General features: G+C 34.5%; 2 protein-coding genes across 3 annotated transcripts in view; both read right to left on the minus strand.

Moving 5' to 3' along the window:
• The window catches only part of LOC136043804 (uncharacterized), a 57,420-nt gene extending 45,071 nt beyond the window's left edge, over positions 1-12,349 (minus strand). The window contains exons 1-2 of the mRNA XM_065728723.1: positions 12,218-12,349; positions 6,492-6,658 (exon numbers count right to left, since the gene is read on the minus strand). Of these exons, the coding sequence (XP_065584795.1) occupies positions 6,492-6,658; positions 12,218-12,260 (210 nt within the window). The 5' untranslated portion in view covers positions 12,261-12,349. The remainder of the gene's footprint in view (positions 1-6,491; positions 6,659-12,217) is intronic.
• A 13,060-nt stretch (positions 12,350-25,409) lies between these two features.
• Positions 25,410-27,934, minus strand: part of LOC136043811 (FAD synthase-like) — a 58,765-nt gene continuing 56,240 nt past the window's right edge. For both annotated transcript variants that reach the window (XM_065728731.1, XM_065728732.1), the window contains exon 6: positions 25,410-25,970. In XM_065728731.1, coding sequence (XP_065584803.1) covers positions 25,832-25,970 — 139 coding nt within the window. In that variant the 3' untranslated portion in view covers positions 25,410-25,831. The remainder of the gene's footprint in view (positions 25,971-27,934) is intronic.

The raw sequence follows: 27,934 nt of genomic DNA on the forward strand, positions 1-27,934 counted from the left end.
TCATGAGAATTTACCAACAAAGAAGATACTTCCTCCTGGGCAAGTTGTGATGCATGAATCATCCATAGATGTTCCATAGGACTTAAAATCTCTTCAGGGTTTGTCCTGCTGCTGATTGGATCAATCTTAGGGCCATCCAAGGGTCGATCCACTGTACCACGACGGATCATACATTTATGTACAATTTAGGTAATATTACCATAATACATTTAGATTACAATTACTCTCTTTGAACATTTCAGGAAATTAAAGAAAATTAAGATGCAGAAAAAATGTTGTAGATTACCATGTTGAAAATGAAAAAATACCCAATATTTTAGAACTTATTTTTCTTTAACCATCTTACCACCTTCTTCGTTCTGCACACAGAGCGAATTGAAAACAATTATAATGACAAAAGAAGATCATTTTGAATATTAAAGGAAATTTCTTAAATATTAAGTAACAAAAAAGACTCCTCTATAAACAAAGAGTATTGTATCAGATTAACGACGCTTTTTGATTACAAAGGTCCCTGCGTCGGCCCTGCACTGCATTCCTGCAGCATGATTCGATCTCTGGGTCCCGTATTACCAAGCTAAGGCCAAACCCACTGCGCCACCACAGGACCTCTCTATAAACAAAATATGTACTAACTATTAAATTCAAAAGTTAGGCTTATTTTACTACCTCAGTTTACCCACTTAGTGGTATTATACTGGTATTTATTTCTTAAAAGTTTTGATATTTTTTTATTTATTAAAGTAAGAAAAGTGAAAACATTTTGAACGTATTTTGTTTTTTTTTTGTTTTTGTTTTTTTCAGCAAAGCGCAAATTTTGTTCTGGTCTTGAGAAGCCACGGGGGTTATTAGACCTATTCATGTTGATCTTTGCTCGTTTTGAGTTTGACTTGGCTATTCATTGTAATTTCTCTTTGTTTTGAGTTTCATTTATTTGTTTTTATTTTTGCTCATTCTTGGCTGAATAGAGCTCTTTACTTTTTTTTGAAAAACCTGTTTTGTGGAAAGCTTTTTAAATTAATTTCTCTTCGTTTTTTTATTGATTTAGTCTTTTTATGGAAAAAATAATATTTTATATCTTTTAAGCTCTTTCTATAAGAGTTCATGGTATGAATGGCTATTTGTATGTTGGAAAAACTTTTTCAACTATTATTAATCCTGAACAAACAGTATTTTTTTAATTCAATAATATAGCTTGTGAAGTTGATCTAAAAATAAAACTTAATATCCTCCCAAAAGATTATATATCTGCTCTTTCACAACCTATAAAATGAACCATATGCCCGGGGCACAACTTTCAACCCTTGCACTTGGGCTCTTGAGGGTTGTGTCCACCTTGAAGCCATTGTTATTTTCTTTGGACTATTGCGAACAAAACGGCTATCTCACAATTTTGATTGGATGCGTTTGGGGAAAACAGGTTGTCAGGGGGGGGGGCTAGTTGTCTTCATCAATTTTGACTTAAAATGGTACATGGTACAACCAGCTATCTTCAGCAGCCCAAAACTTTTGATTCTTTACACGGTTTGATTTTATGGCTATTACTAACAATAGTAAAATTGTTTCTTTTTCCTTCTTCAGTTCCACTCTGTAAAAAATGCTTTTCTTTTTTTTCTTTTAATTCTTCGTTATTTGAGGAACCAGGGACATGAAAATAAAAACTTTTTTGTCTGTGAAAACATCTTATGTTTATTCATACGTGAAAACCGTGATTTGCACAGATTTTTGCTCAACTGTTTCAAAAGTATGATTATTTTTACGGAGGTACCAGATTTTTTTTAAGTTTTTCCAAGGTGAGCCATGAATTAATAAGAAAAATAATTTGTTAGGTTTGACAACGCTTTTCGTCCTCCAAAGATAACCAATCAACTGATTCCCAAAGACAACTCTACCTTCAAAGGAAAGCTACAACTTCTCAAGTTATTTAGAGTCTTATGTCTTTACCTTTTTTTTTTTTTACTTATTTCCAACCACATTTCTTTTTTTAAATTTAGCGCCCGCTACTGCCGAAAACTGCATACCTGCGTATGGAAGTCCTTTTCATTAAAATGGAATCCCCGAATGTTTCTAATCTCTTAAAGATACATATCGTCGTGTAAGTTTCCACTTAACCATTTACAACAATCAGATTTGACTTTCACTGTCCTTGGCCCTTTAAGGTTTATGTTCCCCATGTAAGTTTTCAGTACGTTATTTTTTTGCAATTCCGAATGTTTAAAAATTTCAACATCAGATGGCAAATGCTATTATTTAATTTCTGAGGTTTGGCTTTATTCATCTACCAGATTGCATTTTTTAATTTTGCAATGAATTTTTAGGAGAAAAATTAAATTAAAAATTAGCTAAAAAATTGTCAAAAAAAGAATGTTTTTCCTTTCAGGGAAGTTTTGATCATTCTCTTAAAAAAATCTATGTAGCATGTAAATCATGGCACAATGAAGAAACGGATTTTGATCCAAGGGTGCACTCAAGAATTTTGTTCGGGGGGAGGGTGATTTTTCCATTGGTTGCTAACAAGGCTTTAAAAGTATAAAAAAAACTATTTATATGCATTTTTGCTGCGTATATTAAGAGTCGGAAAACAATGGAGGGAGGGGGTTCAAACCTGGACGGTACTTATCGGTTACATAAAAAACACTATAAAATTTCGACACAAGAAACTGGTCAAGTAACTTCTTTACACTCGATTATTTGGATGGCAAAGATCAGATGGGATAATAACCTATTTGCTTTGACTAGTGATAGAATATAGTCTCACCGTGGATGTTCAAGTTACGATTTGGGATTTGCCAGGGACCGAAGAACAGGTAATTACATTTCTCCAGAATAAGGGGATGTTGCCCAAAACAAAAAAAAGCGTCAAATTCCTAATAAATTATTATATTTTCATCATATTTTGTTTTATTTCATTAGCTTTAACAAAAGTTCACTTTTTGAGTGTTTATTATATAACCGATAAGCATCCCCGGAACCCCCACTCCACCCTCAGATACATCTGTTTCTGAAACTAATGAATCGAATATTTTATTGCAAGTTCAGAGGGAACATAAACCTGAAGCAAAGTAATTTCTTGAATCGGTCACGTTGTTTTCCGTTCCATTACAAAAGGAAGTTATCTCCTGTCGGGGTCAATTACGCAGTTGCGCAACATGCCGCATCTGGAATCAATGTGTTTTTCCTTTTGAAGACTTGTTTACGTATCAAATAAAATCAGAAATTCTTGGCCAAAATTCCTGAATCATTACGCTTCATGAAACTAAGAATTACTTATCTATATATATAAAAATAAGTTGTCTGTCTGTCTGTGGATGTGTGGATCAGGTGACGTCATGTTTGTTCGCATATGACGTCTGAATTATTTCACACTAATACAAAAGAAGAAAAAAACTAAAAAAGGTAAAAACTACAAAAAAAACTAAAAAGAAAAAAAACTAAAAAAGCTAAAAAACTAAAAAAAACTAAAAAAAAGGTAAATATCTAATAACTAAAAAAAACTGAAAAAAATAAAAAAAGGCAAAAACTACAAAAAAAATTAAAAACTAGTAAAAAACTAAAAAAGCTAAAAAACTAAAAAAACTAAAAAAAACTAAAAAAAGGTAAAAAACTAAAAAAAACTAAAAACTAAAAAAGAAAAAAACTAAAAAAGGAAAAAACTGAAAAATAAAAGAGAAAAAGAAAACTAAAAAAATATGAATAAATATATATAAAAATAAGTTGTTTGTGGGTTATGTCTGTCTGTCTGTCTGTCGAGTGACGTCGTGTTTGTCCGCATATGACGTCTGAATTATTTCACACTAATACAAAAGAAGAAAAAAAACTAAAAAAGGTAAAAACTACAAAAAAAAACTAAAAAGAAAAAAAACTAAAAAAGCTAAAAAACTAAAAAAAACTAAAAAAAGGTAAAAAACTAAAAACTAAAAAAAATTGAAAAAACTAAAAAAAGGTAAAAACTAAAAAAAAACTAAAAACTAATAAAAAAACTAAAAAAGCTAAAAAACTAAAAAAACTAAAAAAACTAAAAAAAGGTAAAAAACAAAAAAAACTAAAAACTAAAAAAGAAAAAACTAAAAAAAAAGGAAAAAACTGAAAAATAAGAGAAAAAGAAAACTAAAAAAATATTAATAAATATAAAAAATATAAATATAAATATAATATAAATTAGCAATCAACAAAGCACCGAGACACAAATGACGACCGGGACACAGGGAGTATAAATGACGACCAGGACATAAGTAAAAAAAAAACTAAAAAAACTAAAAAAATGGTAAAAACTACAAAAAAACTAAAAACTAATAAAAAAACTAAAAAATCTAAAAATCTAAATAAACTAAAAAAGAAAAAAAAGAAAAAAGGAAAAAAATAAAGGAGAAAAACAAAACTAAAAAACGAATGTATATACAGACCGGGACACCGGGATACAAATGACGACCGGGACACAGGGAATATAAATGACGACCGGGACACAGGGACACAACTACAATGGGGACGCCGGGGGGCACAGGGGGATATAAATGACGACCGGGACACCGGGACACAAGGAATATAAATGACGCCCGGGACACTCAAAGAGAAATCACAGACTGGAACACCGGGACACAAATGACGACCGGGACACAGCGAATATAAATGACGACCGGGACACAGGGACATAACTACAAAGGGGACGCCGGGGTGCACAGGGGGATATATAAATGACGATGGCGACTCAGGGAATAGTCGATTAGCAATCTCCATCAACAAAGCTCAAGGGCAATCATTAGAATCATGAGGTATAGATCTGAATACGGATTGTTTTCCCATGGACCATTATATGTTGCATGTTCAAGAGTCGGTAAACCTGACAATCTATTTATATGCACAGACAATGGGACAGCAAAGAATGTTGTATATTCGCAAGTTTTACGTAGTTAAAAACATATATATATATATATATATATATATATATATATATATATATATATATATATATATATATATATATATATATATATATATATCTATATTCACAGGTGGGACATAGGGACACAACTACAATGGCGCGTAACTAATATGGCGCGTAACGACTTACGCGCGCGGGGGGGCTTGGGGGGGCGCGAAGCGCCCCCACCAACTAGGTGTTGGGGTGGCGCGAAGCGCCACCCCAACAGCTAGTTAAAAATATAAAAAGTGTAAAAAAATACTTATTTTGAAACAAGGCCGTGTCCGGGGAAGGGGGTAGGGATTGAGCCCCCCCCCCAAAAAAAAAAGAAAGAAAAAACTGTCCGACTCATAAAAACGTAACGAAAATGCACATGAACTAATTTTTGATACTTTCTAAACGTTATTTTTTGGGAAAAAACGATAAAAATACCTTTCCCCCCAAAAAACAAACAAAAATCTTGGATACGGCCTCGTCAAAATATTCAGACGGTAGCCATTTTTCATGAAGGAAGCATCAGTTGTTTCCTTAAATTTTAATTTCATTTAAATTTAATTGTTTAATTAATTTTTTGTTAAATCAATTTAATTTAATTAAATTTCTTAAGTTTAACCATATCCTGCACTATTTTTCTTTTTTGAAATTCGTTCTATGTTGAAAGTGACTTACGTGTTGGACAGTTGTCGAAACCTCGTTTTCGACTCTATTTTCAGGTGACGCTAATAACATAAACTTAAAAAAAATCACTATTTAAAAACTATAAGGTCATATATGTCACCATTTATTGAGGGGAGGTAAAGGGTCAATGTCTTAAAAACACTCAGCAGGTTCAAACACTTAATTAAATCCTAAAAGTTTTGAGGTTTTCCCCCTCAGGTGGTCGATCATTAAAACAGAAATCAACAATAATGTTTCTGGAACCAAAACTAAAATTGAACGTCAAACTAAACCCATGTCTTATATATATATTTTTTTGGATGCTAGTGTTTAAGAATATTCTGAACACTCGAACACGTAGTTAACCCAAGTAATTTTGCTGGTTTTTAGGCAGTTAAATCAATGCTAAAAATGAAGTTGCTGGATCCAAAACCAGCAGTAAGCAGTAGACGAAGTTAATTTTTGAAAGTTTTTGGAGTTTTGTATCAAACTGCTTATTGACTCACCTTCAAGTACTCATTAGAATAATACCAGAAAACAAAATACCAAAACGCAACAACACAATTTATAACTCATCGCTGAATCATTCTTTAGCAATCAACTGACAATGTTCATTCGAAAATATACTGTAGAATTTTCAATATGCAATTGCTTCTAACAACTAACTTCAGAACTATCTGCTATCTGACTGCACATTTGCATCTAACTGCAGCACCATCTAAGGCCAACACCACAAACCGTGCGTCTCTTCTAATCTTTTCAAATACACAGTCAACCAAAATGCATATCCAAACAAGAAATCTAATATTGAAAAATTCAGTGATTTTTTCAGTCAAATGCATAAAAGTTTGCTATGTTGTTTCTTTTATGATGAGCCCAATTTGGCTTTATAACTAATCAAATGTTAGCAGCTTACCTTAGCAGTAGCGTACGGCCCTTGTCTTTGGACGGTAAGTGTTCCTTGAATACCAAATGCAGAGCCAAAGACAGCTGGATCTTTTACACCAGTTGATGTATACCCGTTGAAGCTGTAGACATATTCCAAGCCTTCGTCAAATAGGCCTTCGCATCTTACCGATGGAACTAAGGGTCAGAAAAATGTAAAATTAAACAGCTTTCTTATTTTTAACTGTTACGTTTTTAATGAAGTTATTTAGTTTCTTGTAGTAGTCGTTGCCAAATTAAGAAATATCGGCATGAAAAATCGGCAAAAAATAAACCATGTGACATCAAACAGCTTCGAAGGTGTAACTGTCTGTAGTCATAATCCAGTTTTTTTTAATATAGTCATTTTATGGTCCCGGATCTAGAACAGGGACTGGGACGAGAGGTACATTATCCTGGTGCCAGAAAAAGAAAGCATCAAAGTGCATTATTTCTAAGTTTATTTTACAAAAAAATGGTTTTAAGGGCAAATTGGTTGGCACTCGATTGCAAGTTTGGTTAACTTCATAAATTACTAGTTTGATCATGATGTGCTACTCCTGTGGTAGAAGCTATTCTTAGGATTTGGTTTGTACTGACTAGAGTATTTGAGTGCAATGAATATGTTTAATCGCATTTTATCATAGAACGTGACAAAAGTGCTTTGATTTTTGCCTTATTCGCCTACAATGAATATACCTTTTCCGTATTTTTAGGATATTAATGCTTATTTTTTCAAATTTGCTTATGCACAAGAATGTTAATTGTCAATCAAGTGCATATATATTGTCGTAATTAAATGAGTCAAATAACTAATTATTTCAAGACCCGATTCGGGCTATTTGGGTTTGCCCCGCCCTCTCCCAAAGTATTGAAAAAACGTTTACAAAAATATTGCGCTTAGTCATTTATTGGCTAAAAGACCTAAAACAACTTTTTCTACGGTTGAAACCCGTATCTTACATGGCAGGATTACCTCCATTTCCCCGAACAAAAACCTTGGAATCACCGGGATTTATTCTATACTTATTTTTCTGTCCAGGGAATTATAAACACAGTACACAAAATATATAGGATTATACTCTTATTTACACTCAATCATCTCCCTGGGGTTTCATAATAGCTTATAAATTTTCAACGAGTTAGGCTGTTAAATACAGAGTTTAAGTCCATAAATTTCCCATTTGAATACACAATAGATGCAGCACCGTATCCTGGATCTTTTCGAGGGAGGGGCATTAAAAAATTAAAAAACAACTCAGCATTCGTTTACAAATGTTTTTGTTACTTTTGTACAAATATTTGGGTGCCCAGTTTGCATGGGGTGAATTTTCTGGGGGGGAAACGCCTAGCACCGTTGAGGAGGATGCTGACAAAAATTTAGGAGATGGGGTAGGCCCAATTCAGACCGGGTTCTCCTAGATACAGTCCTGAATACATGACTGAATTTTAGCAGCAACAACCATTAACCCTTAGACCGACACACTGGTGAACTGAACTGATTTTTACGTTCTTTCAATTTGACCCCTTTCCTAGAGAATCAACTTCCCCCAAAGAAAACATTCTGCATGTGTAGGGCATATTCCCTGGCTCAGAGCAGCTTTGCATAGACTAAGGTAATCTAGACTTCATCGGTGGCATCAATTCACCAAAGTCTGCTTTTTAATTTTATCAGCGAAAGTATCCCCCCCCCACAAAAGAGTTAATTTCAAAATTTACGGGAGGTAAGATAAATACCCCCTCCCCCCACACACACATACAGAGATTTAAGCCACTAAAGATCAACCCTTGCCCTGTGAGATATCAGATAATTAATACTTCCTCTGCTATCTTTGTTAATTTATCCAGACGATTAAAATCCCATGACCTTAGAACTATTCAATGTCATAGCCCAAGGTCATGAAAATATTTTGGCCCTTGATGGTACTCTACGATGGGACTAGATTTGATCCTCATATGATAAATCTGTTTACGATAGGATCCGGCAATGTATAAACTCAAGATCAAAATGAAGGGGCTTGAGACCCCACCGTGGAATTCTTTTTTTCGTCTAGTGATGTAGCGCTATCAGCATTATTCTCGGATTATTAAACAAAATCCATAGTAGAAATAAATTTCGGCAGCATGAATGAATTTATTGCCTTTAACTTCGACAGAAGTGATTTGACTAAGCAATGCATTAAGAGTTTGTCATCACTTTGAAAAACAACTTAAATTTCGTCAACGTGAAACGAATTTTGTTCAACAGGAATTTATTTAACTAAACTACACCCATCTTGATAAACCCCCGAGTTATTATAACTTAAAATCCAAAATTTTAAATATTCACTAGAAAGATATTATTGCTGTCCAGGAAATACTGGAAAATCTCAGCCCAGTTCTTCCGGTAGGAGGAGGACAGAAACTAAAGTTTTAAAGCAACTGATTTCATATTTAACCCATAAAAAAAAAAAAAATCAATTTATCTGCTCTAAGCTCTTACGAACCAGAATCGAATTCCCGAAATAGAATTGTAAGACAGCTGGACTGGATTAGTTGCATTAAATACCATTTTAAAATTTTCTATCAAATAACCCATAGCGACAAACTCAGCTGTCTAAATACAGCTTTTGGAGATTTGGGTAAATATTTAGTGATCGGCCACTTCTGAAGGAAACATAGCAGCCTACCATTAGGTAGTAATAACGAAGTAATTAACGAAGTAATAGCTAAATAAATATAATAGTAGCCTACCATTAATTTCCTTATTTTATTCTATTTCTGAAAATTATGGTTGCCTTTCTGATGATGCACCCCCCTCCTGATGATTCCAGATGTACCCCTATAAACTGAAAGAAAATACTAAAACAATGAAAGGTAAATTTGCAGTTTACAACATAATTTAGCGACGGTAAAACTGAATACATCACTTGATGCCTTTTTATGTTTTTTCATAGTTCAAGAGTCGCTTTTGGGGGAAATTCAATTTTGATCCCTTAAAAGGCTTAAAATAGTCCATAGTCCACAAAAGTTTAGAAGGATGTTTCTAAAAAAAAAACTGGCTAGTGAGAAAAAATATATGCCATTTGTAGCTTATCCAGGAATGGTAAGTACTATTTCTCTTAGTCTTAATAATAGAATGTTATTTTGAAAACAAATTTACAGAAATTTTCAAAGAGCTATAAATACCTCAAAAATGGCGTCAGTTTACCTGTGACGTTATTTTTGAGAGGTTTCTGCCTTTCTTTAAAAATTCTGCAAATTTGTTTTCTTAATACTATTTTAGTCTCAAGACTAAGGAAAATAATAATTATAATTTCTTAATCAACTATAAATGGCAATTTTTCTTCACTGGACAACTTTTTTTTATATGTTTTTAAACTTTTGGCAACTATGGACTGTTTTACCTTTTGGGACTCCACTAAGGGCTGAAAATTGAATTTGTCCCATAAACTATTATTGAAATGTGAGAGAGCATAAGAAAATGCATCAAGTGATGTATTCACTTACATTCTAGCTAAATTATGTTGTAAACTGCAAAATTACCCAGTGAAATTCTTACAAGCCCATTTTTGACTCATCAAAGTGTTAAGATCTTACAACTTACTGCCAAATAGAAGACTGAAGACAGGACTTAGATGACAATCTCATAAAGATCCTCAAATGACTGATTAGAGTTGAACGAAAATCATATTCGCAGAAAAAAAAAAGAAAAAAATAAGACGTAAGATCTGAATCTTCAAATTTTCCTTAAAATTATTTCTTTTTGGAGATCGTTTTCTGTCAAGATCTTGGCAGATTAATTTTTCTAAGAAACACGGCTAATATCGAGCATGTTAACATTAATCAGATTATCATAGTTATTTCCATTGTTATCCACTTTTTGAATATCATTTCAATATTCTTATCCAATACATAACAAGCGAAACTAGATTTCATTGAAACGAGACTACAAAAATCCGTTTTAAGAAAGAACCTATCTCGTATCGCGAGATTTGATTAACGGATAAACATATATTATTAGAGCTTTATTTGAGACCATCAGGATGATATCATCCTGATGGTATCAATCAGGATGGTATCATTCTGATTATCATCCTGAGTATCATCAGGATGGTATCATCTCGGGTGCATTGTAGAACAGTGACAGTGATATTTACAAAGAATATAAACCAAGGAATCTAATGGTACTTTTTTAAAATTAATGGTAAAATTCTAGTTAATTGACTTCTTGCTATCTCGGAAAGGGTTTAGGGTAGGAAAATGAAACTTTCAGGGATGGGTCTACAGGCTAAAGCATGTCCTGGGAAGATATTTTAAAGTACCCACCTCTACTCCTTCTCCCTCTAGAGGACCCTGAAATTTGTCTACATGACAGGTCCTATACCTATTGAAATTTTGACAAAATGACATGTTACCTTAATTTTCAGTTACTAGTTGCTTTTTCTCTGCCTTTAGTTCTGAAAATGCAATTCCTGTTATTTGAGTAGAATTTTGAGCAATATCAATGTTTTTTTTTTCAAAATTTAGGAAATGTATTTGCATATCTTTAAAACCTTATAAAATGGGATTGAGCAAAGTTATGAAGCTGAAAACAATTTTGTTGTACTTCAATCAAGCAGAAGATCTATTTTGGAAGGTTTCACTTCTATAACACACATATTTTTAAAGGTCATCAAAGGTCAGGGATACATTCCCGGGACATACTTTTGCCTGTAGACCCATCCCAGAAAGTTTCATTTTCCTAACCTAAACCCTTTCCAAGATAGCAAGAAGTCAATTAACTAGAATTTTACCAAATTAATTAGCATGTTCCTTTCAGAACTCGCCAATCACTAAATTTTACCAAGGTTTGTCTAAGGTTTTGAAATAGTTTTTTTTTATCCTCAGGAATATTTGCAAAGCACTCCTGTTGACATTTTCGTGAAACGGAAATTAAAATAAATATTTTTAAAACGTTTGTTTTAGTTTCAATACATATTTAAAAATTAATATTTTTAAATTAAAATAAGATTAAAGAATTAACATTTATTTAAAAACAGCTTAATTTTTCTTGCTCCTCTATGAATCGAAACAGGACGGAGTGTTTTTGTTTTGCCAATCTGGGTTTGATGCCATGAACCTATGCTTGCTAAACTAGCCTTATTTTTTGATAAGACTCGAATGCAGTGATCAATTTCAGGGTTAGGGGTAGGGCAAAATGTGTCGTAAAAGCCGTAAGCCAGTGAGTAGTATAGCATGTCTAATATAGCATGACTGTCTGACCTGTCTAGATGGAGACGTGCTAGAAAAAAGAGAAATCTTTAGATAGCTAATTTTATGTTCCTTTTTATGCTCTTGTTCGCGTTTTCGACAATTCATCCACAGACCCCCCTTCCTCTAATGATCTTATAAATCCCTAGGCTATAACAAGAAACTAAGCGAAAAGAAAAGATAAAAATGATGGAATTCTTACTTCATGATATGCAGCAAGTACAATGAACCATATTTTCTTCTTTTTCCCCATTTTATCTGTTTTTGAATCAATTTTTATCAACTATCATGCTATTTTTTTCTACATAGCCTAGGGCTATGGGTGGGCTTGGGATGGATTGTCAAGAATGCAAACAAAACCATAAAATAAACATAAAATTAGTTATCTAAAAGTATCTCTTTTCGTTATAGCATGTCCTGTCTCAGGATGTCATGACATTATATCCATGGCATGAGTTCTGAAAACAAAGAAAAAATTTGACCTACCGGCCAAAGCCACTGCAATAAGAACACAAAGGTATAGCCCCATATTTCCTGTCCGCCAACGATGGCGTACTAACTCTAAGAAACCCCCAACATCATAATTTATATAACACCCAAAGTGACCCTTGTGCCTCTTTCCTCTCTCTCTGATTGGTCAAAAACTAGAAATCTTCCGATCCTTTGTTAGAAAAAATTGCTTTTGGAAACAACGACCTTCGAAACGTGTTGGAAATTGGAATTTCCACTTAGATACAGCTAAGACATGGTCCTAATTGCCTGATCTATAGGCGTACAAAATCTTGGATCCGAGCCTACACTTTGTTTGGAGTTCATTTTTTATGGGCCTTCTCCAAAATATTGTTTTTGTTCGATCAAAACATAGCAACAAATCTTGGTCCAAAAAGGCTCGATGCTTTAAGAAAAATAAGTTTAATTAAAGAAAGTAATTAAATATTATTTTGCTTTTGTGGCTATAAATGACAGGATTATAATCTACAACAATCAGAAGTTACCCTATGTATTAGGGAAAGGTTATGATGGGGCCCCCTCTCCCTCAGCCCCATGCTAAAGTATTTAAACATAATTTTCCTTTTACTTAACACACGGGGCATCGTTTTAAGTTTTAATGTCACTCCTTACTTTCCGTTAAAAAAAACTTGTTTTTTTTTAATTTAAACGTTTTTGAATCAATGCATGTTTTGATTTTGGCTCTCCGCATATGAATAATTAAAACAAAATTTACATATTAATTTTTTGGCTAAATGGCTTTCTCATAGTTTTGATCGAATGATTTTGAGAAAAAAGGAGCGGGGAAGGAGGCCTAGTTGCCCTCCGATTTTAAAAACTTTTAATTTTTTACGAATGTTTTCATTAGTAAAAGATATACGTAACTTACAAACTAGCTTACGCAACGACCTTCTGTATTCTCATGTTTTTATTACGTATATGAAGGGGTTCACCCCCCTCGTCAGTACCTCGCTCTTTAATTTGTCCCAATTTTTTTAAGAATGACCCCTGAATCACAAAAGCCGTAGAATAAATAGTTGAAACTTACTAAAAATACTATAGCGTAAAAAGTGAGGTATTAAGAGGAGGTGAACCCATCATATGCGTAATAAATTCTGTTCGTTTGAAGTTTTAATGCTTCTCCTTACTTCCAGTTGAAAAAACTTTTTCATGTTTATTTGTTAATTGTTTTTGTAAATAATGCTAGAAAATCCTGCGCTCCCTTCATGAAAATTTTCTTCCCCCATGACAAATTCCTCCAAGGAAAGTTCCCCAACATATCCCCTTCTTATCAACCCCCCTCACAACCTAAAAATCACCCTGAAAACGCTGTACACTTCCAAATAACCATTACTGTATGTAAGCACTGGTCAAAGTTTGTAACTTGTGGCCCCTCCCACGGGGACTGTGGGGGAGTAAGTCGTCCCCAAGGACATAGTTAATGGCTATAAAATGGAATAAAATGGCTATCTCAGAATTTTGATTTGGCGACTTTGGGAAAATAATTAGCGTGGGAGGAGGCCTAGGTGCCTCCAATTTTTTGGTCACTTAAAAAGGGCACTAGAATTTTTCATTTCCGTTAGAATCAGCCCTCTCGCAAGATTCTAGGACCACTGGGTCGATACGATCACCCATGGAAAAAAACAACAAAAAAACAAAAAACAAACAAATAAACACGCATCCGTGATCTGACTTCTGACAAAATCTACAAAATTCCACAATTTTGTAGATAGGATCTTGAAACTTCTACATTAGGGTTCTCTGATACGCTGAATCTGATGGTGTGATTTTCGTTATGATTCTATGACTTTTAGGGGTTGTTTCTCCCTGTTTTCTAAAATATGGCATATTTTCTCAGGCTCGTAACTTTTGATGGGTAAGACTAAACTTCATTAAACTTATATGCTTAAAATCAGCATTAAAATGCAATTCTTTTGATGTAGCTATTGATATCAAAATTCCATTTTTTAGAGTTTTGGTTACTATTGAGTCCGGTTGCTCCTTACTACAGTTCGTTACCACGAACTGTTTGATTCAATTCATGTTTTTCTTGATTTTCCGAAATTCACGTTTCGAATTATATGCCCTTGACACATTCTATTTAACAAACATATCATAGGAGCTTCCGCAAAAGGCAAAATTTGAACTTACTTGTTACTGTCGTGCGCCTACAAAACTGTAGAGTTTTTCTTAGTGCGGCAGAATTTTGTAAGAAATGTGTTTTGGTTTTGTATGTGAAGAAAATAGAATGAAAAAAAAAATAATAAATATACCAAGTAGAAATTACCCCATATATTCGTAAATTCCTTCTCCCCCAGTCTCATAATATAATATTAAAATCTAATTTCTTTTTTACGTAAAGCATGCGACTCCTAGAATGGGTAAAAAAAAAATAATTTCGAACTTCGGCTTGAATACATAATTTGTATCCTAAATTTTTATTTTTAACGCTAAGGCTGTAGAAATTTTAGATTTTTAGAATTTGAGGAGCGGAAATTTCAATAGCAGTCCCCCTCCTTTCGGCTTCGAGATAGCGTTTTTGTACCACTGTTTACTGTCATTGATTCCAAAAAGAAACTCTTTCCAGAAAAGAATTTTCTTGAAGAAAAGCAAAGAGCTAAATTAAACAAATGACAAGGAGAAATTAAACTGATATAGTAATTCAAACTTACAACGAACAAAAGTCACTATCAATAAACAAACGAGACACTAAATGAACAGAAATTTTTATGAACAATCTAGTTAAGCCTAAAAAGAACACAAATTTTCGCAAACAGGAGTAGGGATAACGTTCCCTAAGCCTTTGAAATTCCAGAGCGTCATTTGCTTTTTGCTGGAGACGAACTGTATTCCAAAGATTTTTTTTCCCTCTTATGACACAGAAAACGTGTAAAATATCTTTGTTGTCAGTAAATGGTCAATGATACTTCAACCTTTAGAAGATTTAGGGGGGGGGTAGCTCTACTCTTGTTCGTGGTTATTTTTGTGGTTTCCGTGCAGCTGAACCCCCGTTTAACTGAACACCCTGCAACTGAAACCATTTGACTGAACCCTCGTGCAACTCAATCCCCGTTTAACTGAAATCCCATTTAACTTAGCCCTTGTGCAAATCAAACCCCGCTTAAGTGAATCCCCATTCAACTTCATCCCCATGCAGTATAACCCTCTTTCAACTCAGCCCCGTTCAACTGAACCCATTTAACTGAACCCTCGTGTAAGTCAATCCACTTTTAACTAAGTCCTTGCGCAAATTAACCCACGTTTAGCAGAACCCCCGTTTAACTCAACTCTCATTAAACTCAATCTTCATGAAACTAAACCCCCGTTTAGCTCCAACCTTGTTTGACCCGACCCCCTTTCAAATCAACTTCATTCAGCTCAACTCTCCTGAAATCAAGAATATAAATTGTAAATGTAATTCAGCCCTTTGTGTGGGAAGCGGTTCCATTCGAGTTGACTCGAATGGAATGGTTTTATTCATTGGTTAATTCTTATCTAAGAATTGTTTTTATCATTTAATGCTGCTTGAATGCAAAACTATCAAATTGCCCTTCCCCCTCTATAGCTGCAATCTAGTACGGAAAAAAACACGGGCTATAGCAGCCAAAAAGTTAAAAACATGCTTAAAGCAGAAAAACTGTGTCTCGCAAGGTAAATTTGCCGTTAATGCTGACTCGGGAATGATATCTATTATTTAGTTCCATCTTAATAGTAAAAGTTTATTGCGGAAACAAAATTATGGTAATTTTTGAAAAGAGTTGGAAACGCTGGTAAGTTTTCTTTCTTTGTTTTTTCTTTCACCAATACTAATAGGACACTAAAACATTTTGGAGAGCTACACAAGTTCATTTGAAAACTATTATTCACATTTAAGCCCTTTTTATAGATCCGCCATGATAAAATCATCATAAAATGGCTTATGGCACAAAATCTGATTTCAATGTCATTTCTGGAGTGTAAAACTGTAAACCATAAAAGGTCTACCCTTGAAATCTCCGTAATCAAAAACCCCTAAACATGTGATTAACATTCCCCTCTTTAAAACTCCCATTAGCAAGGAGAAAAAAATGAGTTTTGAAAAAGCCAACAAGTAAAAAAAAAAAACTCAAATACAAACTGATCCCTTATTGAAGGTACTATTTATTTTCATGTGAGCATTTAATTAAGTTCTAACTATATTTACTAAACGAACACTAAATTAGAACTTTAAGTTCTAATCGTTTTTCCAGTATCTTTGGAAATCCCCCCTTTTCTTGAAATTGTTTCCCGGAAATCCAAACACGGCGAAAATTCCTCCGGATAATTATCCTGGAACTTGTCCACATGCAAAATTGAGTAGACAAAGAGAAACTAATACAAATAAGAAGTATTTCGTATATGAATTCTGTCAAATCTCCCCAGTGTAAAATTTTCCCTGGAAAATTCATCCCCCGAAATTTCCCTCCACATGGAAAATTATCCCCCTGGAAACCCGTCCCCAGCACAAAATTACCCCCTCCCCCACCCCTGAAAAATGTCTGTATACATCCAAATAAGAAATACTATACATAAACAATGTGCGAATTTTATAACCTAAAGGCAAATTCCCAGGGGCTAGGGGTCATGTTATCTTCAAAAGCATAATTATGGTGTTTTCAACTATACTAAATAAAATGGCTATCTCGAAATTTTTATCGGACGATTTTGGGGGGAAAGGGGTCGGGGAAGGAAGGCTAGCTGCCAATCTTTTTTGTCACTTAAAAAGGGACTATAACTTTTCATTTCCATTCAAATTAACCCTGTTCCAATGTTCCAGGATCATTTCGTTCAATACGATCACCCCTGGAAAAAAAAAACAACAAACAATAAACAAGCATCCGTGATTTTTCTTTTGACAAAAAATACAAAACACTGCATTTTTGCAGATAGAAGTGTGAAACCTGTACAGTATTGTTCTCTAACATACTGAATTTGATCGCGTGATTTTCATTACGATTATTTGACTTTCAGGGTGTTTTCCAACCATTTTCCAAAAATCCGGCAAATTTTTCTCAGGCTCGTAGCCTTCTATAGGTAACACTAAGCTGGAACCCGAATAATACGTCGATTCTTTTGATATATTCATTGATATCAAAATTCCGTTTTTGCGGCAGATATTTCAATTACCTCCTGATTGGTTTCATACCTCTGAATGTTTCTTCATATTATTTCTGACTGTTGTGTATACCTAGACTAGAAGCTATATCCTACTAAATTTAGGCCCAAATAGAAACACAACGTTTTTCTAATTTTAGACCCAAGGCCCAAACTCCACAGCTCTCCCTTCTGCTCATATATTTTAAAACAAACTAATTATGGTATTTGATCTTTGACCGAAGCTAGAACCATATTTTGAGTTTCTAATCAGCGCTATTGTTCTTATGCCTTGTATTGCGTCGAATCAAGCTGAACCTTATTTAAATGGGGGTTGAGTTAAATGAGGAAAAGTTAAAACGGGGGTTGAGTTGCATGAAGGTTGAGTAAAACGGGGCTTAATTGAATGAAGACTCAGTTAAATGAGGGTTGAGATTTTACGGAGGTTAAATTGAATAGGGGCTGAGTTAAACGGGGCTCAGTTGAATGAGGGTTCAGCTAAATGGGCTGAGTTGTACGGGGGTTGAGCTGAATAGGCCGAATGGGAGTTGAGCTGAGTTGCACGGGGGTTGAGTTAAAGGTGATCCAGTTAAACGAAGGTTCAGTTGGACATGTATTCAATTAAACAGGGGTTTAGGTACATGTACACCTATTTTTGTTTGTTTCAAGTTTGACTCGATTATTTGTCTAAATTCCTGTTACTTTTTCTGGTGATTGATCTGCTCATCTATAGCGGCATTAGCTAAAACTCTACAGTTTGTCAATGTGTCTGCCTCAGACGGCTTAAAACAGAAGAAAATATGTATTAGTAGAAGGATCATATCTATCCATTGTTTTTTATCGGAACACAATTTCTAATTACCTTAAATTTTCAATCTCAAAATTTTCAATTTTGAAAATTGAATCGAATAAAGCTAAAAAAGTCAGAAAGAAGGCGTGAACTCTTTTATTGGTCAAAATGAAGCGTGTTGTCGGAAACGATTCCTAAAATTCCATCCTGCACCAATTTTGTTTGACATTCTTAAGATTTGTAGGCTAAAAAACTTAAAACGTACATAGACAATTTTTACTTTCCAAAAACTGAAGCTTTTAGTTTAGAAATTGTGAATACGAATTGTTGGTAAAGTTGTTAACAGATATGAAGACACCTTACCCAAAAATTAGAACAAGACCTTAAATTACCTTTTATATGTCCCATTTATATGTACCAAGATCTTCTTTCAATCTATCCAGCTCCACTGGTGAGCAACAAAGTCTCGGTTTATCCTGGGGGACTAATCTTTGTGGATTTTGGAGGACTTGAAACAGAGCTGAAACTGGCAAATGGTCGGAAATGTCAGAAAGCAGTACTTCATTCCTAATGGAGTGTAGCGATGAAAAAATATTGTCAATTAATGTTGCCGACTGGTTTGAAATCCTTGTCGGTGAATATGAATTGTCGGTAAAGTTGTTTACAGATATGAAGACACCTTACCCAAGAATTAGAACAAGACCTTAAATTACCCTTACAAATTACTTCTAGCAACAAATACTCTGCATTAGACTAGACTTGCCCCCACCCTCTCTAGACGTGCAACTAAATCCCTCTCTAGAGCTTTAATGGAAACAGATGGAAGAAGTATAGTCCTTTTCTCAAAGAGGTCAGTTCAAGTTTGGCACCCAAAACCCTACTACGTGCAACTAAACCCTCTACAGAGTTTTGATGAATGCAGATGGCAGTAATAAAGTCCTTTTCTCAAAGAGGTCAGCTCTAGTTTGGCACCCAAAACCCTAGTTGTAGCTGTTGAGACTGTTTGTTTGAATTTTACAACACTTCTCATTTTCCAAGAGATCTGAATGGGAGCAGATCCTAGAAAGACACAAACATCAGCATATCAGCAAGTTTGGTCGGGATCCGACGCTTACTTCTGGTAGATATGCTGATGACGTGAATTTAGGGATCCATTCCCTCCTCCCCCAGGGTTTGAGTCGATACTGGGCTCCACAAAGTTACAACTAGGAGCTCAATCGTCAATTCTGGATAAGTTTGTTAGAAGTTCAAAGAACCCTTCTAGTAGATATCCTAAAACGTTTTTAGGAATCCCTCTCATAATAATAATAATAATTTATTCCAGAAAAAGCCCGTGGGCCATAGGAAATTTACATAACAAAAAACTGTAATTAATTTTTTGTATATTTGTAACATTGTATGTTACATAACATATTGGTCAGCTTCGTCTGGGACCTCATTACCTCTAATCAAGATTTGTTGAAGTCCAAAAACCTCTTTTATTAGATGTCCCGACGACAAGAATGATGGACCTCCACACAGATAAGCCAAATCAGCTCTTGACCAGTAAAAAACACAACATGGAAATCAGCTCTCAACTGGCACCAAGCTATGTTGAAATTCGACAGCAATTCCTAAAGCCAATAATTCTTTTTTCCACAAAATGTGATTGATATCTTACGTTCTAGTTGACATCGTTACAAATAGAATTTAAGAACTGATCCCCCCCCCTATAGACAGTGAATCAGCCACGGATTCTTAAGAAAGTCTGCGCCTTTCGTGTATATATCCTAACAAGAAGTTAGGGACTCATTACAGCCAAAGAGGTTTGATTGGATTCAGACCCCAAAAGACAACATAAGCAAACTAATTTACATCTTTAACCGCCTTTTATTCAATTTGACAAGCTGTTATGTATATTTTCTTATTACAGGACTTTAGGTCTATACCCCAGAGACAAAGAATCAGGTTGAATCCAAAGAACGCGTAAATAGGACATCAGCTACTAATTCCCAATAAGTTTGATGAAATATCTTATAGTCTTTCCAGGTACACGTCTTTATAAAAAAAATTTAAGGAATACCTTATCCCCACTTAGCTTGAATTGGGCACAGCAAATGGATCTATCTTCCTTTGTCCGCCCGTATCTCAAAATGCTTGTCCGGTTTGACACCCTGATCTTTCGAAGTAAGAGACAGATAAAATAGAATCCGCCCAAAGAAGAGCACCACGAACAATTTTAAAAGAAGGTAAGGTTCCATACTCTCTTCTTCTAAAAAAAGCCTAGGTTAGGAATACTTAAGGACAGAAGGGGTATGTTGTGCCTACATTTTTTCAAAAAAGGGAATAACAAACCCTCACATAGAGAACATTTTCGCCAAAAGACATTCCCCACCCAGATTGCACCCGCATCCGGTTGTTTCTGAACCGGTTCCTATCTCGTCTCACATTTGTTTTTTTATGAAAAAATTTTGTCACCTACATTAGAGAAAAAGTCGACGAAACATCCCATTTTTTCTTTGTTCAGACGTTGCCCCTGTATTTTATATGTTCGCTTGCTTCTTTTTCCTTTATGCGCTTTCAATGTCATCTTAATGTTTTCATATGTTTTTTTTTAGTTTTATTTATCTTTATCTTCTAACATGCTACTACCTGTAGTAATGCAAGTTCACTTGCATAAGAGTCGAGGCAGATTGCAGGAGGCCCTTGTAGGCCTTGAATTGGACTCGTTATTTCCATTCATATTCATTTCTTTGGCGGGGTTATCAGTATTAAATAGATTGCCAAATTTGTCAATATGCTGCTTCCCCCTTTCTGCGATCATGAATTAACCTGAGAGAGAGCCTCCAACAGGTTGACCCCAACCCACCGTGAATTAGCATGAGAGGGTTGACTCTAGTTCAGCGTTGTCGAGTGATAGCCATGAGAGGAAAATTTTCAAGTAATTTAACCCGTAGTCAACCTGCGTGTGTTCCCCAGCGAGAACCTCCAACAGGTACGACTCTAGTTTGGCATTTGTGAAGGGACACACATGCACGGAAAGGTGTAGCATAAATGGCAGACAGTAACAACGGCAATCAAAGGGATAAAATTAACCCTTGACTGGGCTGCCCACTTAATTCAACAATCTGTAATGGCTTTTTTCTACAATTGGCCATGACTTCCACTTTTCCCACAACTATTCCCTCTTTTTTAAATTCAAAATATATATATATATATATATATATATATATATATATATATATATATATATATATATATACATATATATATATATATATATATATATATATATATATATATATATATATATATATATATATATATATTTTCTTTTTGACGAATTTGATGAAATTATTATTTTAGATACTGCCTACTGTATTGATTCTTCGTTCTGGTCACGAAATATCATTGACCATTCGTCAATGGTCAGAATGAAGAATGATTCTTCATTCTGACCATTTAATCTTTGTATTTGCTTGCCATTTTTTAAGTTTGTCGTTGCTTTTTCAGTTTATTTTTTGTCTTTGCGTATTGACCCCCAAAATAAAATTCAGCCCTTTGGGGCTTGCGATAATAATTTATTGAAACAAATATCTTATTTTATCTTATCAGACTTGATGATCCCTTCTGATAGATATACTGATTACAATAACAAAGGGACAATACTCAAATACCCCCCCCCTAAAACACCAATTCACATTCAAATTTCCAAAAAACAAAGTTAAAGCTCCCCCACCTAAGAGCGAAATTCAGCAAGATTTTTTCAGTATGGCTACAAGCTAAAGCTTTCTATATACACCCAATGTCAGAAAACCGAATGAAATTGGATTGTCATAAAAAGCTAAAACTCAGAATAAGGGATATAGAGATCCAAGTTTTCGGAATTATTTTCTGAAGGCCTAGAAAAGATACAAAATTTTGACCTTGGGGATTCAAAATGATACTTCCAATTTCTATAAAAGCTTGACGTTGTTTGACCCCTCACGACATTGCTTTCTGAGTTAGGGCAGTTTTGATTCATTTCTCATTTGGTGGGCTAAAAAATAAGAAATTAATTTTAAATTCGGCAAAATTAAAAAAAAATGCAAAAGCTTCTTTTGATTTTCGGTTCACGGTTAAACATTATGAACAGTTTTCAAAGTTTTGCATCTTTTTGTTGTTAAGTTACAGCTGATCCTTTATAGCCTAACAAAAGTAGGCTTAACAATCTGTCTTTATGCCATATGATATGCTAAATAATACTTGGCATGTCCACAAACTTTTTGGGAAATACCACCCCCTGGATCCCTCACAGTACATACACGGCAAAATTCTTATAAATTACAGATTTTCTTTCAAAACATAGCTTGGAATACTAATTTTTAAATAAAGGAATAATCTCAATATTTGATTTGCAGTGGGGTGGGGATTACAGTCCCCCTTTTTGTAATTACTGCATTAATTTGGGCGGTTCAAAGTTAGAATTTTGATCTTTAGAAACACATCCAACAAATTCATTTCGCAAATCAGAAGCTTATCTTTTGCAGTGTTAATACCGGGATAATCAGCTCGATTAAAAAAGATCATTGTCTCTTCAAATTTGAAACTAGTTTGGTTGTCTTACATTTCTTTTTTTTACAATGTATTAGCCAGCTATCCGTCATGATTCCATAAAAAAATTGTAATTTAGGCAATAAACAAGGAAAAAGAAAGGTTGGTGCAATAATTTATTCTTGGAAATTATAAGCTTAAAGATAGCAACCAGACAAGTGCAGAAGGTCAGGATTGGAAAAAATGTCAAAATTCAAGTGCCAGTGTCCCAAGCTTGTTTCCAAGGACGATTTTTTATTTTACTCTGAAGAAAATATTTTCTTTCCAATTCACAATGATTGGAAGCTATTTTTTTGTACGTTATTAACTCTTGAAAAAAAGACTTTTATCCCCGGTAATATTAACTGAAAACTAAAAGAAACAAGAGACATATTAACAGGAAAAAAGAAACAAGTTATTTTATATTCGGATGAGATGTTAAAAAAAAACACACACATGAAATCTATAAGAGACGAATATGGGAATATTTCAAACGTAACAAATTTTAAGCAGTAAATTTGAACTTATCTGCTATTTTTCAGGTATTATTAATCGCACGCAAACGACTATGAATCAAATAAGAAGTAGAATTAAAGAACGAAATTGTACGTAAATAGTCAAATAGTTTTCAAAAATCTAAAAACAAAAATCATTAACTTTTTTATACAACAAAACATAACAAAAACATCTAAAAATAACTTTTAATTGGCAAAACCTACTTTTTACAGCCTCATTGTAAAACCAAGCATGAATTCGGATAGAGAGGGAGGGGGTAAACGTCAGCCTCAAAAATTTTTAGAGCATAGGTATACAAAGTCCTACCCATTCAAAGCCTAAATGCAAGAAGCCTTTTGAAAGGGAGGGGGTGGATAAAAAAAAAGCGACATTTTTACAGCCTTTTCACAGCCTCATTGTAAAACCAAGTATGAATTCGTCACAGTTGAACTCAACTGTCGTAGCACATAGTCCAAAATTTTCAAAAACTATAACTGAGCCGTGTTACCAGATATCTGGCTAACAATTGCACCACCGTAAAAGCACCATTTTTCTATTGAAAATGCCCCGAATGAAGAATTTTCCTACAGAAAAATGTGTCACTTTGGAAAATTCAATGCGCAACCCTCTCAAAAAATTGCCCAAACGGCACAAATGCACCCCATCTGCCAGCTTTGTAACTGAGGCGTATAACGTCTTTGCCACGTCCAAAGGTCATATCTGACATTTACAAGTTTTTTAGATAATTGTAAAAACCGTCTGTAAGCTGTTTCCAAAGCGAGGATGTCTGACCGAACAGATATTACCCGTTTTATCTTCTTTTGAGAAGTGCTTAGCAAACGGTTTTGAACATTATCGCAGAAAACGTCAAACGTCAGACTTAAAACGTCAGATATGACCTCTAGGTGTGGCAGCAAAACAATCACTATTTGAAATGAAATTGATGGCCAAGGAAAAAAAAATATCTGAAAAGAGGCACTTCTTTTACGTTTTAAAAAAAAACTGAACCCTTTAACCCAGTGTTTCCCAACATTTCTCTGGCCATGGCCAAACTAGACATTCGCAAAATCCTGACGCCCCCCCCTCATGATATTAAAATATTATTATTCAAAATTTTACATGTAAGATTTTACATGAAGGAAGCTGAAAAGGTCATTAACTTGACATTTTTTTCGAGTCGTCCTTTAAGCATATTTCACGCCAAGGAAAAATATTGTCAGTATAAAACAGTTTTTATACAATGATGTTATTGCAATGCTATCATGTATATTTTTTCAAATGAAAAATATATATATTTTCTATTAAATTAAGGCTCTGAAGTATCGTGAGCCAAAGCATCCATGTCCTGCCATCGACCCACGAAAATAATGCCACACTCCTCCGATGGGGCCTGCACCTCACCTTACGAGTCATGGCTCTAAATTAACAACAATCTTGATAGTGGATAAGCAAAGTATAACAAGGCAAATTACAGAACAGATACTTTTCAATAAAAAAGGCTTCTCCTAAAACAGTATATAGCGATCCTTATATTGGTATAAGGATTAGTGGATATGCGATGTTTGTCCATGATTCATATTTTGTCTGAGGTTCTATCTAATATCTTTGGTCTAAGCTTATAGATCTTTGATACCAAAAAATTGATTTAACCTTGGAGTGTTGAGCTTTTTTTGAATTGGCAATATGCATGTCTTCCGAACAGTTACACACTTCTTAGCCGCTAAGGACTACTTTTGTAATAGTAATAGTAAAAAATGAGAATTAACGGGCAGGTACTTGAAATTTTTAATGATTATATCCATCGATTAATTTCTTCTCAAGCCTGAGAACCATGCAATAGCCACGCCCTTCCTAAGATTGAATTCTAATACGGCTAAATGCTGACTAAGAAAGTGGAACTGGTCGCAGCGTTGAGGCACCCTACACCAGCACAGTAACAAGCAATCCTACCCCATTCCATCCAGTTTTCCCTCAAGATTGCTTTTCGAGAAATACCTAAAGGCTGAAGTGATTTTACATTATTTTATACCAACTTTATTTGGGCCGTCCAACCTTTCACTGACCCACTCAGCTGCCGTCTGGCGTTAGTATTCTAGAGACGCTGGCTTTCCACATCCTGAAGACACACCCAAGCCCCCTAAGCTACTTCATGATATTTCAGAATACATATTTTCATTGAAATTAAACCACTTACATCATGAGTTTTATAATCAATCATTAGGCCTAAGCTCGCCTGAGAAATTCCTCTAAAAACCATTTTAATTGCAAATAAACAACACAAAGAAACAACAAAAAAATAATGTCGTTCGTGCTCAAACGCTAAAATATTCCAATGAAAATCGGCATTAAATTGACTGTAATTCAAAAGGCGAGCCCATTAATGAGTTCTACGGATCGGTCCCAGTCGATTCCTTCAATTTGATTTGGTTCATAAGGCATTTGTCTTCTTTTCTTTTTCTCACTCACGAGAATAGTTAGAAGTCGGAGCTTTTGAAATGAAAATTGAATAACAATACTCTTGAACATAAATGCTTGCCAATAACTATAAAAATAACCGCACACTCTCAAGTATCTTTAATTTCCTATAGAATTTACGCTGTGGAACATACTGCCTTTTGAATTACCGTACTGAATGTAATTGCTACACGATCAAATGACAGTGGTTAAAGTCTTCCTCTCCTTTCTTCATCTCCATTGGTTAAAGCATAGGCAGGCATAAATTTTAGTTCTGAAGTCACTGGGTCATAATAACTCAACGCTGGATTAGGCTCAGTATTGCTACGGTTTCCTATCGACGTAAACCTAAAAGAAAGAGGAAAATAACTGGAAGGAAAAAAACTTTGTTTGTGGGGGGTGGAATGGGCCTGCATATACCTGATTCTACGTGGTCTACCTGGATCTACCTGGGTGGTCCTGGATGTACCTGGATCTACCTGTATGTTCCAGGTAGATGAATCCAGGATAGGATCTATCATGGTAGACCCAGGATACATGCCTGGGAAAATCTATTTTGAAATCGAAGAACCATTGTTTGGATTGGGCTGATTCTGCAGAAGTCATGCCAAGTTAAGCAAAGCTAAAACATATAACAACCTTTGAAAATAATTTTTACTGTAAAAAATATCCTAAGGCGCTTTGTGATTCAGTAGTGTCCCCTATTGGATTTTAGAAATGGGGAAATAGTTTGTTGATTTCACCGAAATTGGTAGCTTTCATCTCATATGCACGATCAATGCGAACTTTTTTGTTGGGTACCATGACAACTTAATGTACACTGGAATTGCTCATTGTCTAAAGAGGACATGACTACTTTTCTGAAAAAAAAAGAAATGATATCGTATTTTATGAGTCTAACCTTTTTCAATGTGGAAATCACACGCTCCAAGCCAAACAATATGCATTATTTTGAAAGTTCTAAAATTATTGTATTCAAAATCTTGGGACCAAGTATAGAAAGACTGAATTCCCCGATGAAGGACTGAAGCTCCAACGTATTTTATTGCGCCACGTAGGCAACTTTATTTCCCAATATTTAAAATTTTATACAATACATTTTTTTCTAAAATTATTTACTCCATCAATCATGTCTTAAAATACTACAAAGATAAAATTAATCACCAATTTAACTCAATAGAAACACCACCAAGACCGAACCATCTTGTGCTTATCCTTGGAGCACCCCAACCCAGAATACATAGCGCTTCCTTCTTTTTTGTAGTCACTATAACGAAGGCTAACATGAATAAAATCTGTAAATGTTAGATATTTATGATTTTGAGTTAAATTTAATCTCGGAGCAGCAGAATACCGGGCGTTCAAATCCGAATGACTTTTGTCATTTGTAAGTCCAAGAACGAGAAAAATGAAGGGAGACACCAATAAAACACAGATTGAAAATTATACATTTTATTCCTCATTTACTTTAATCAAAGAGAAAGTCGTTCTTGGAGATCAATTGTTGACGCTCATTATTATATTGACTGGTAATTCAAAATCCATATGCTAAGAAATACTTTTTTTTCTTTCCTGTAATCTCGATTTCTGTATTGTAATATTCCTTTTTAATGTTGACGTTTTCCACACTTACGTGTGACTGACTTATAATTCCCATATTGTGGATTTAAATAGTGAATACATGTCAAGACAAGACCGTATCAATAAGCTAAGCTGTTTATCAACGAAACGAAAACTGTAATCACCTTGCAAATGGAATTTCTCATTTGGATAAGTTCAAAATGACACAAAAATGGAAGACGACCATAAAACACACAATGAATATGTATTAGACTTTTGATTTTCATTCATTTCATTTCATTTTCAGTCAAACAAAAGCCACTCTTTGATACCCAGATTGGGCTTCTACAAATCTTAAGTCGGCGCATCAGCCTTCTAATTTTGCTATCTAACAACATTTAAAGGTATCTAAAATCGAAAAAGCCGATTGCTCAATTCAGTATTGGAATAATCAATAAAATAATGTTAACAACATGATGGTGCAGCAATCATGCACCATGACCCTTGACCAATGTCAAAGGTCATTGCATGAAAAAATATTTTTCTTGTGGAAACATAATTCAGTAATGTATATTGAAGAAAACTGGGAGGAAGTATCCATTAGCGTGTTACCTCCAACCCCCTCCCCCTTTCCCGATAAACATGGGAGGCATAAGAATGAAAATCAGGTTCGCTGCGAAGCATCTATGGTTGCTATGGCCCAGGGAAAATACAGAAAAAAATTTCCACCGAGACCCTACACGCCATAACCA

This window comes from Artemia franciscana, chromosome 2 (genome assembly GCF_032884065.1).
Source record: "Artemia franciscana chromosome 2, ASM3288406v1, whole genome shotgun sequence".
NCBI lineage: Eukaryota > Metazoa > Arthropoda > Branchiopoda > Anostraca > Artemiidae > Artemia > Artemia franciscana.